General features: G+C 33.8%; 4 protein-coding genes across 4 annotated transcripts; 1 reads left to right on the forward strand and 3 right to left on the reverse strand.

Moving 5' to 3' along the window:
- The first annotated feature begins 1488 nt into the window (after nucleotides 1-1488).
- On the forward strand, nucleotides 1489-5952 carry LOC141673424 (uncharacterized). Its single transcript, XM_074480168.1, has 6 exons — nucleotides 1489-1577; nucleotides 4593-4671; nucleotides 4791-5213; nucleotides 5293-5554; nucleotides 5640-5713; nucleotides 5806-5952. Exons 1-6 carry the CDS (start codon nucleotides 1489-1491, stop codon nucleotides 5950-5952), a joined length of 1074 nt encoding a protein of 357 aa, XP_074336269.1.
- A 1500-nt stretch (nucleotides 5953-7452) lies between these two features.
- On the reverse strand, nucleotides 7453-8120 carry LOC141673425 (uncharacterized). Its single transcript, XM_074480170.1, has 2 exons — nucleotides 7802-8120; nucleotides 7453-7709 (listed from the first exon to the last, which is right to left on the reverse strand). Exons 1-2 carry the CDS (start codon nucleotides 8118-8120, stop codon nucleotides 7453-7455), a joined length of 576 nt encoding a protein of 191 aa, XP_074336271.1.
- A 99-nt stretch (nucleotides 8121-8219) lies between these two features.
- LOC141673426 (uncharacterized) lies at nucleotides 8220-9047 on the reverse strand. The gene is made up of 2 exons (XM_074480171.1): nucleotides 8747-9047; nucleotides 8220-8698 (listed from the first exon to the last, which is right to left on the reverse strand). Exons 1-2 carry the CDS (start codon nucleotides 9045-9047, stop codon nucleotides 8220-8222), a joined length of 780 nt encoding a protein of 259 aa, XP_074336272.1.
- Nucleotides 9048-9150: 103 nt separating this feature from the next.
- Nucleotides 9151-11656, reverse strand: LOC141673427 (uncharacterized). The gene is made up of 7 exons (XM_074480172.1): nucleotides 11215-11656; nucleotides 11048-11111; nucleotides 10831-10933; nucleotides 10637-10769; nucleotides 10502-10542; nucleotides 10288-10451; nucleotides 9151-10198 (listed from the first exon to the last, which is right to left on the reverse strand). Exons 1-7 carry the CDS (start codon nucleotides 11654-11656, stop codon nucleotides 9151-9153), a joined length of 1995 nt encoding a protein of 664 aa, XP_074336273.1.
- Between the last annotated feature and the right edge of the window lie 762 nt (nucleotides 11657-12418).

Raw genomic sequence — 12418 nt, forward strand, 5'->3', positions numbered from 1 at the left:
AAATTTCAAAATCATTAAGTAATATTTGTAATTAGTCAAATACATTGATAATTTAATAAAGTTTATTATTTTTAATTAAAAATGTCCAAATTAAAATAACAACTACTCTTAAGTATTTCATTATTTATTATATGAATTTATAAGTTTTGTTTATTTCTGCATTTTTCAAAAATGTGGGTGTCAAATTTGGCCAACCAAAAAAATGTGTGTGTCCTCTCACCATTCATTGAATAGTCACAGGTGTTACATATGGTGTATTGGTGAACGAATAGACGGTACATTGCATGTGTTAGAACTGGACTATTCATCTCCCCCAATACCTCTATTAAAGCCCACTGCATCAGACTCGTAACAGTTCATTCATCATCTCCTCTCACTCAAATTTCTTCTTCTCTTCTGCCACATCAATCAACAGAACAATCAGAGCAATGACATCCGCTTCCAACAACAGGTGAATATCTTGACTTGTGCATATATACACATATATAAATAAACCTGTTTCTCTGAACTGTTAGTCCATTTTTATGATTATTTAGCATTTGCAACATGTTTTATGATTTGGTTTCCATGTCTTCTTCTACCTTCTTTGCCTGTGTTGTACACCCTTTGCCATCCTCTTCACTTATGCATGTTTATACATATATAAATTGTCCAATTCCTCTGAACTTTTAGTCCATTTGTATGGTTATTTAGCGTCTCCTTCATGTTTTATGATTTGGTTGCCATGTCTTCTTCTTACTTACATGCCTCTCTTCTAAACCGTTTCTCCTCATTTCACTTCCTTTTGGTATATTAACATGTCCACACCAATATTACTTGTCATAACTTTAGGCACTTTTGTACTTTAATGTTTCATAGTTTGTGTAACAGATAGATTAAGTTGCCACTGTTATTACAATTTTGATTCATGTCTTGTAAGTGCTAAATCGAATGGTAAAAGTCCGTAGTTTTACATTGTTCGGTTCATTTCCAATACATGTGTCATATGCTTCCTTGCCCTATTCTTTGAAATGACTTTTCGCCTTCTAATCGTTTCATTTCCCGGTGTGACATTATTGCTGCACTTATTTTTTTTTTTACTTTTACTCCTATGATATTGCCTAACCTAATTTCTCCTCCAGTGGTAGCAGTTCGGATGAGTGCGAAAGTGCAAGATGTGAGAACCACAGATTCCTGAGATCGGAGAATATGGAAAAGAGCATGACCAATTTCAATGTCAACCTGGCTGCTGTGTCGAGGATGGTTAAGGCGCTGGGGGAGAGCCACATGTAGTTCAGTGGGCACATGACAGTGCAGCATGAAGAGTTCAACAAAAGCTTCAAGGCGCAACAACAGCTTCTGCTTGAGGAGATTAAGCTACTGAGGATCGAGCTTGGTGAAATTCGCAGAAAGATGAATGAGGGGTTCTGAATGGTTGGCAGTTGGGATGATTTAAAGTCTGCTTATGTTTAATTATGTTTTAATTATGTTTTAATATATTCATGAACAATGAGGTTTTCTTTGGATGTTAACAATGTTTGGCCTAATGTAAGGAAGTTTCATGGTTATTATGCTGCTTACATTTCTGTGTTTTGCATGTAAAAGTTATTTTTTATTTTCAATTTGTTTGCTAAGTAATTCAATCGTCTATTACCTCCATAAAAGTCATGCGTACTTAACTTTCATTACAGTTAACGAAACTTTTAAAAACTATAAATAGAAACATAGTTTGTACAGCCGTGTGTATGTAACTATCAGTACAGGGAAGTCCAACAGACTAACGTAAGAAGTAATTGTACTTGGAAGGTAAAGATACTCAAGCATCTGTTCTCTGCATGATCTATTTATTCATTAAAACTTACTACTTGTGCTAAACATACATGTGTCATAAGGCAATTAATATTCTGCAGCATCGAGTCACTCAAAGGAATGATGGCTGATGTACTGCCAAAGGTGTTTGAAGTCTGCAGTACTCTTCTGCAACTCCTACATCTGAAACAGCGGTTGTCTTCCACTCCGAACTATAACCTTCAATATGATGTATATATTTATTGTGTTATACATGTACTTGTATACAAATATTTGTTAAATACTTAGTTTGGGAGTTTAAAAATAAAATTATTTTGAAATGAAATAGTAAGGTCATATTACAACTAACATTTCAGTACTCTTATTCCTCTCTATTTAGTTTACTTGAAATATTGTTTATCAAGTACAATTGTAACATTAAATTGTAACTTTTTAAAATAAAATTGAAAGTTGTGGCATAATTGGGCTAAAATTTTCTTTTCCTTTTAAATTTCATTCTAAATTGTATTTGATTTTCTTTTTTGGTTGAACTTTTAATATTTAGCAAACTTACACAATTTATTTAGTAAATAAAAATTTAAAAATTTTAGGAAGGAACATGTATTTTATAATGCACTATATTTAAAAAGTGACCTACTTTTGACATCGTTATTAAAAAATAGACATTTTAATTTATCCATGATGAATATTACATGAACAAATTAGCGGTTCTGTCACTTTAGATGCCAATATATTACACCCACAACAATTTATATGGTTCAATTTTTTTAAATTTTATATCTTAATGTATTTAAAATGAAAGGGGTGGGTTACCGAACTAAATTGTAGGACCAAATGCATAATATCCTAATTCGATAACTTATTACATATATGTCATCATCATAAAATAATAACTTCTCAGTAAATATATATTCTTTACTTTCTTGGCTAAATGTTATTATGTATATGATATTTTTTGTAAAAATTCAAATTTAGTTTTCACCTATATATGAAACAGTTCTTTAAGAAAATTATTTTATAAATTGAAATGAATAATATGTTTGGCTAAAGATTAACATATGATCTGACTGCTCAAGTTGAAGAGCTGGTCAATTGCTCAAATTCCAAATTTGATAAATTAATAGATATATTTAATCATAATAAAAAATTAACTTCTCAGTACATTTATATTCTTTAAATATTCTGTAGTCAATCAAATTTAGTTTTCACCTCAATATTAAACAGTTTTTGAAAACAACTATTTTCCGAGTTCAAATGAATAACATGTTCGGTTCTTTTTTAACATATGTGAGTGCTTAAATTGAAGAGCTGGTCAAAATTTGAAATGCAATTTTTTTTAAAAAAACTTAACTTTTATTTCTTAATGTATTTAAAATAAAAGGGGTGGGGAACTGAAGTAAGTTGTATGACCAATTGACCAAAATCAAATTTGATAACTTATTAAATATTTGTAATCATCATCAAATAATATCTTCTCCTTTAATAAATATTCTTTATATTTTTTGCTGAATGTTATTATATATATGACATATTTTGTAAGAAATGAAATTTAATTTTCACCTAAATATGAAACAGTTCTTTAAGAAAATTATTTGCTAAATAATATGTATGCCTAAAGGTTAACATATGATCTGAGTGCTCAAGTGGAAAAGCTAGTAAAAAACGGAAGGCAACAGTTGAGACACCTGAAATTACACGCATAACAATTTCTATGGTTACATTTCCTTTTATTTATGATCTTGATGTATTTAAAATAAAAGAGTGGGTTACTGAAGTAAGTTGTATGCCCAATTGCCCAAAATCCAAATTTGATAAGTTAATAGAAAAATTTAAATAACTGAAATTTTTTTATCGGCTTACAGTTCCAGATTTTTATAATATTATATATTGTCAGGTTTTAATTTAATATGAATAGGTAAGTGAATTAGTATCAACGAATTAAAATAACTTTTTATTAATTATCGAAAGAATAAAATATTGATATATGATTTGGGAAGTAGATTTAGACCAAATGGTTGTAATAGGTAATCTTAGACAATGTATAGTGCCTCCCTTAATTATGGTCGTCAGTTTTCACCGACCTAAATCTTGTTTATAAACAAACTTCATATTTATATATATATATATAATTTTTTAATATATATATATATAATTTTTTAATATATATATATATATATATATATAAATTACTTTCGAAAATTAATATTTAACGTTTAAGAGAAAAATCTATTACAAACCGTGATTTGTTTTAATTATAATTAATAATATGGTTGGTTGAAGATATATTTGATTTAAATGCTAAAATTCAAGAGACTATGAAAATTCATATATATTATATTAATAAAAATTGTTTTTTCCTTTTTTCCTTATAATGGTGTGCAATATTATAATAATAGAATTTTTGAATCTAGTGTTTTGGTTAAAAAATTGTATACTCCTTCAAATCGATATGATAAAGAACTGAAATAATGTTTGACCGAATATATGGGTTAGTTAAATTCAATAAATGCATAACATAATTTATAGTTATAAAAGACCTCTACATTTTAATTAAAAAAAGTTAAACTGAACCACATACAACCCAATTGCAGTTGCAAGTTGCAGTTATTGAACAGGTAGGGGGAGAGCCGAGGAAAGGGGTTGTCCAGTAACTTCCACAAACTGAGAAAGGGGTTTCTTAGGTCTTGAGCAGCTCATTGCGCATTGTTAAAGGTAAGAAGTTCTTTTCTTCAATCTTCACTATTTGTTCATGTGTGCAATATATATGATCAATTAAACTATTAGACATATATGTACTGACGCAGGAGGAGTGTGTTATTCAGAATGAAAGGAATGCAATTGCTACGTACTGTTTTTGTAGAAGCATATAACAAAGGAGAGCTGGTATGTTGTTTCCTACTTTGTGATCATAAATCCTTATATTAAGGCTTGTACTTGTACTTCAGTTCTATTTGAATTTGCTTAATCAGTACAATTAATTTATTTATATTTTCCCGATTCAGCCTTTGCGTGAGGAGTTTATAAAAATTGTGGGAAATGAATTGACCGGAACAGTGTATCTCCGGGTTAGAAATGGTGATGCATGGAAATATTCGTTGGATAGTGCCAATGCATGCATAGGAAATGTTGGAAAAATTATGGATTTCTATGCAATCAAACCATATAGTGTCTTCCTTCTTGATTACAAAGACCATGGACATTTTCATGTTCAAATATTTGATGGTAATACGGTGGAGTTTGATTACTCACTAAGGCCTATTCAGTATCATAAAGTGTGCGGTACAGGACGTGATCGGAAAATTTTTAGTCCGGCCGAAATTGAGAAACTGGGAGCAAGGTTCTTCTACAATGCAATGGGTGACAGCCGCTTAAGTGACAGAGTTTACATTGAGGGAGAACACCTTCAACAAAATGCTTACACTCAGGTTACATTTTTCTCAATCGAATGTCATTTTCCTTTGCTACTTTTACTATTAAGTTCAATTGTAATTCTATATTAGTTAGGTGTTGCCCAATGATGTCATCGCCCGATTAAATGTACATGAACAAATGACCTGGGTTCAGTTATGCCTGAACAAAAGTACTTGGATTATAAACTTGAAATGGGAGAATGGGAATTTACTCTTTAACAAAGAGTGGACAAAATTCTGTGAATATATGAACTTGAAAGAAGGGGATGTTTGTGTGTTTTCGCGTACAGAGCATTCGCAGAGGTTGAATATAAGTATCACTGACAATGATAATGATAGTGAATCAAAAACTGAAGGTATATTTGCAGATCTTTATCAGACATGACAAACATTAACTGAATATGACAAAATTATTAACCATGTTGTATTCTTCCTGGGCAGTTCATGGAAGTGAAATTTCAGCCAAAAAATGTTTTAAAATGGTTAGTCATGACATGCTGCATGACGGGAATTTGGTAACGTAGTTGCATAACTTACATTTGTTGTAACAATTTTAGGGTATGGCTAATACATTTATGTTCTTCACATCTATATTTGTACTATATAGGAATTACCATCAAAGTTTATAGACACTTATGGTTCAATGCTGGGTAAGAAAGTTAGGTTGTCGTTTGGTGACGGGTGGCAGTACATTGCTAAGTTCTCTGAGCTCAATAAAAGTTTGTTCGATTTGGATGAAGTTTTCAACAATTAATCTATGAGGGAGAGTTTTTGGATTTTCTTCGATTGTGTTGGTCCATCAAGTCTATACTTAACAATATTTAGCACAAATTGTATGGATATTTTTAATTCTGCACCCGCTAAAGTGTCTTTGAAAGAGCTGGGGAAAAGACTGTTTTTTGAGGTTACTGATATGTCTACGTCAGATTCAGATTCTTCAGGTACTTTTCATTTTAGTATGTAGTATATTAGCAAAGAACCATACAAAATAACCAATTGTGTTTGCTTTATAATAGATGCTCATTTGGAGAGATCGTCAGGCCAAACAACAGGTACAACAGTACTCTATCCATTTAAGTAGGGATGTTTATTGGCCTGTATGCATAATTAATACTAATTATTTTTATTCCAGGATTGGTTAATCACATTTCATCAGGAGGAAGCCAATTACCTGTGATTTTGCATGATACGGCTAAGGCAAATGTCGAGGAAGGTACCTTTGAATTGATGCCTTAATGACTTGTTATAGTTTCATACGTATGTGTATATTTTGTGGGGTGATCGTTGGGCTGTATGCAATATTATAACTAATTATTTGTATTCCAGGATTGGTTTATTGAGATGTCATCGGGAGGAAGTCAAATACCTGGGATTTTGCATGATGCGGCTCAGGCAAATGTGGACGAAGGTACATTTCAATTGATGGGTTAATGACTTGTTATAGTTTCATAAGTAACTGTAAAATTTCATGCCGCTTCAGGAGCCACCCAAGCAAATCCAGAAGTATATTTTGGTGAAGAAGAAAATACCCTTTCCTTCATGGTAACTCTGTTGCCGTCACATGTTGATCAAAGAGGACACGGAGTGGTAAGATTACCTGTACCCAGTCCTTGTAAAAATTTGATTATGCTTAATCCGTACTTGTCCTCTTAACTTATTTTTTTATCTTCCATATAGTATTTCCCAAGACACATGCTTCAAGTATTTCGACCATGGACCAAATCTACTCTCATCAGACTTCTATTTGGAGATGGTACTTGGTATGTCGCTGTTCAGCGAAAGAGGAAAATGTGTCGATTTGGATTGTGCTGGAACAATTTCACCTACGACAATAACTTTGTTGCAGGCAACCGACTACGATTCATGTACCAAAATAACTACACATTCAGAGTTGTTCTCCTTACTTAATTGCACTTCCAATCTGGCATGAAGGTTATTTGTACTTTAATTTGGTACTTATTTGTACATCTGAAGTTTGTTACGTTTGATCAACTATTCACATTTTAATTATACCCTTTCTTCACCTATTTCTACGGTCATAGGCGTAATTCTTCTTTATTATGTTACATGTAAGATGAAACAATTCAGAATACATTTGTAGAAGAATAAACTACAACCAATCCGTAACATAATTTACAATATATAATGGTTAAGAGCAAAGTATTTAACACAGTAAAACATTTTCCCACAATCAGATTTACATAATTACTTAATCACAATAATGTATTCCTACACATTTATAAATTCAAACAAACTAAGCTTCTGGAAGGCCGTAAAAAACTTCTTTGTACACAACATTCTGGGTGATATTTGTAGCTGCACCAGACTCATCATCAACAAATATAGTGAGGCCATTGGGTGAGGTAAGTATATCCCAACTGTCTTCAGGGATTGACCTTGAGATTTGTTGATTGTCATGGCATAGCATATCTGTAAAGGTATTTGTTTCCGTACCAATTTGAATGGCATCTTTGAATCTGAGGGAGAAAGCTCCATACATGGAATGAAATGCTTCGAACCAACAAATGTACCACATATTACTTCACACTCCACACATAATCTCAGGCATTTGGTCACAATCATCCTTGTACCATTACACAAACCTAGGGTTTGGTTCAAGTTACGCATTAGCATAACAACAACCCCAACTTTCAGTTTCAGATCATGAGGTGGCATCCCAGCAACATTTAAGGAGTTCAAATACTCTATTGGGAAGGCTTCATTCAGATCCTCATCTGTCCCACCAAATTCCTCTGCAGCATCAACACTAAAATAGAACATAGATTCTCCGGGGAGCTTGTCTACAATAAGCGAATTAAGGTGGCCCACAGTCTGGTTGGTAGGGGTCAAAATAGCTCTCTCGCTCAAGTACTGTGTACTGTGCCCTTCGTGAGCAAAATTAGGATACGTGTTACAAATCATGTTATCAACTATGTTTTCAGTTTGTACGTCTTAGAACTGAGACATAATCAAAATTTGATTTTCAGTGACTGGCAAATTGCAAACTCGAGGCGGACTGACCTAGCCATTACCAATGTCAAGTACCCATTTTGCAAACTTTTTAAGCTCTTCACTTTCACTATCACTCTCACCTTGTTTCAAGCGCATGTTTTCTGTCAGCAAGAATACTTGGCAAATGGACCACAGCCGTGACCTAGTGATACAGGCAGCTACAATATCAGCACGATCTCCGTACGTAATTACTAGGAGGATTTGACGGAAATCACCACCCAGAACTACGGTAATACCACCAAACGGCATGGCGTAACGTTCTGGATCAACAACTTTCATGATATCCTTCAACGATCGGTCTAGGCATTCAAATGCATACCTGTGCTGCATAGGCACCTCGTCCCATATTATTAGTTGTGTCTGCTTTATGAGTTGCGCAATATCTGAATCATGGGCAATATTACATGTTGAACATTCATCAAGAACTATTGGAATTTTAAATCTGGAGTGCGCAGTCCGACCACCAGGCATTAATGTGGCAGCAATCCCTGAAGAAGTAACTGGAAGCACAATTTTACCTTGTGATCATAACTTACATATAAGAGTTCTCCATATGAATGTCTTTCCACAACCACCACTACCATAAACGAAGAAAATCCCTCCAACATTACTGTCAATAGATTGTATTACTGCATCATATATTTTCCTCTGCTCCTCTGTACAGTCCTGTAGTAGCTTGGTAGTTTCATACTCCATCTTCCTGGTGTCATAGATTGTCTCTTCAATTATCAAATTGTTTGTTCCATTATTCAAATAGCTGCGAGGAGGTTGAGGCAACTGATCAAATTTCTTCAAGGATTTACCAACTGACCGGAGCAACTCATCTATTTCTTCCATATTTGATATCTAAAACTATTTAACAGCATTCACCCAATTATAGAAAAAGTGACGAACAATTAATAGATTGCATTTCCAGCCCACAAAAATTTTAAAATTTGTCCTACACTGTAATGTAAAAAGGTGTCATACCTCCTAAAGCATAGAACTGCAGTTGCGTGTCGTTAAGAGTGAATAAGGTATTTGGACAACTTTGACGTCGTCTAAGTAAAATGTCATCAACCATGCTCTTCCAATGTGTACTCCATAAAGTCTTCAAATCAGTGACTTTACAATTGACAATAATATGGATAAAAAGCTGTCGAACCTGGGGAGGTAATCCACATGCAGAAGCTTGAGTCAACACTTCATGCCATTCTTTATCATCGTCAAGTAAACCATACTCTTTACAGGCATCGCGAAATGTACTGTAACATACTCCATTAACGGTACGTAAAGACTCAAAGTAGGTGGCACCACGTACCTTCGTAAGCAATAAACGAAGAAACCAAGGCTCACCCGTACTGTGATGCGCATAACACAATCTACCTATTTGAAACCCACGCTTTCTCATGGTCCATTTCCTCTCACCATCATTCCACACATAAAACCGTGGAATTTCATCATACGTGTACTTCCGTGCATTAACATTAACAGAGTTTAAATAAAAAAAGGCTTCCAGTTTACTGAACTTGTTTTTTTCCCTGGCAGCAACTTTCCCTAGCGCTTCATTGGCACGGAAGGTGCAGTTTTTGTCACCTGGTAAGTGAAATTGAAGTCTCTCAACAGATATACTTCTATGATGGATAGGGAAGCCAAAAATCCTATAGGTTGATTCAACACCACATAAATATCTGCCATCAAAATATGCATTTATCTCATCTATTCCCCCCTCATCAGTGTCATTCGCTTGCCTTTTTCTCTTTCTCTGGACATGAACCGTAGCACGATCATGGCCTTTCAAACAGTATTTAAATAAATACTTAAGACTGCGTGCGTGACAATATATTTCCACATTCATATGGCATTGATACTTGACTAAAAGATCCCGGTTGTATGGTACTACCCACTGGTTGTCCAACTCAGCCTTCCTTATTTCAACAGTAATGTTTGTCCTGCGTCGCATATACATCGGGAAGCCACTATCATCAAAAGTAGTTCGAGCACAGTACCTGAAACCATTCAATTATCACAAAGTTTAGGTATTAGGGTAACATACTGGATTCTGAAATGACACAAAAAGGGTATGCCTATATCTTACTTTTTCGGAAAATGACGTATGCAACGTAAATCTTTCATGCATGGAGACTTTACATTTTGCAAACCACATGGACCGTGGATCATAAATTCCTTCACGGCTGCTGCATAACCAACCAGATCTAATAAAGGATCTGGGATTTCTGCGGATATAAAATTATCCACATTCTGCTTGTGGTTTTTTTTGAATCAGCATCAAGCCATATTAACATATGTACATGTGGAAGGCCTCTTTTCTGAAACTCGACGACATACATAACTGCAAAACGGGAAAATATAGATTATATTGGCAATTTGAAAAACAAAAATCTAATTAGAAATTAAACTAAGAAAGTCCTGGTAAACAATCTTACCTCCAATACAAACACCAAAGTGTTTTTTGTCCTTAATATCTACCATTAACTGATCAAGTTTTAGCCTAAACACCCTTGATATGATGTCGGGACAGTTTGGAGCAATGCAAACAGGCACATACTCCATCATCTTCTGAATTTCATCCCAAAGAGAATTACAGGTCATAGTCAGGATGTCCGATGTAACGACATACGGCCAGCACATCTTGGAAATTTTGTTGCATGTATCGCTTCGAACCAACGTAGCCAGCTGGAAGAACTATACCTTTACCGGTATTTGAACTGTCCACATCACCTCTGCTAACAGATCAACAAATATTGCTGTATAATTCATTCCTTAAAGTAGTTTGGTGAGTACGGAACCACCATAGTCGTGTCTGTTCAATGGTAAAAAAAGCATCTACCATATACTGTTGAAATAGTCTTCCACATAGCCGAGGTGTCAAACCTACAATACAACTTTCATTATTTATTTCTGGGGAACATAAACAAACATATATTAATTTATAAATATACCTTACCATCAGACTCTCTAATTAGGAAAGTATATCAGTAGTAATTCTTCAAAGACAAAAAACCACGTGGTTTGCAAGAACTATCAGCAGTCTTTTGAAATTTTATCTTTGGGTGAAATCCATCTTCTCCACATGGAAAGAGTAAAAGGTACTGTAAAGCCATCAACTTCGGATGAACATAAGAAACACGGACTAAACCTTTACCTTTTTCATTAACAACTATATCACGGTCGTCACATGTTTCTTCAGTGTCACCAACCATAATGCCAGCAACTTCATCAGTGCTAGAAATATGACATTCTCTTCCACTCTCAAATCTGATAACTTTCAGTGTAATCTGCAGCTCAACAATTTCATCGCTTTCATACAAATCACGCTGCTGCCTCAACTCACCAAATAATTGATTTGTTTCATCTAACATTGTTATAAGACCTCGTACAACCTCTTTATCAACACTTTCTCGGTCATGAACACTAACCCACCGAAGACGATTGTAATATCCCATATTTTCAAATATTATTATTATTATTTGGAATTATTTATGTGATTTTATGTGAATTTTAGTGAATTATCTGATAAGTGAAATTGATGTATGGGTGTTTAGATGCGACATTATTTGAATATTTGAATTTTTATATGTCTAGAATAAAATATAGATAATTGTGATATTTTTCTGGTAATTTTGGAGTGTTATATGATTTTATAATGATTTATGTATTATTAATTATTTTCTGAATAATTACCAAAATTATTTTATAAAGCTGGGAATCATCCGACTTCAACCGTTTTTGCGTTTTTACAACCCGAAACTCTTCCGAAAACTCCTTCCCAACCTAATCTGGTAATTCCAGACATTTTCCGTGTTTTGACTTTTTCAATCCGGATTACGGTTTGACCCGTGCGCGGCCCGGCGCAAGATTTTCGATACGATAGTTATTTCGGTAATCAATAAAACCCGTATTCTCGAGAGAAGAGATATTTTTACATTATTTTCGTATATGGTGTTTTATAAAAAGCTCGGTGTTGATAATTATTCAATTCTGGTATTAAATTGTATCGTTTTACATTTACTTAGCATCTAAGTAACCTATTTTTGGATCCGATATGATCCAATAGGATACTCGTTACGTGGTTAAGATGCATTTATATGAATCAATCCGTAATTTGGATACGTGTTTATTTGCGTTACTCGTTTTATCTCATTTTATGTGTGTGAATGTATTTTATACGTGTTCGAATTTTTCGGTTAAATTAAGTATCGTTTTTA

The sequence above is a fragment of the Apium graveolens genome, chromosome 7 (genome assembly GCF_009905375.1).
Source record: "Apium graveolens cultivar Ventura chromosome 7, ASM990537v1, whole genome shotgun sequence".
NCBI classification, from domain to species: Eukaryota; Viridiplantae; Streptophyta; class Magnoliopsida; order Apiales; family Apiaceae; genus Apium; species Apium graveolens.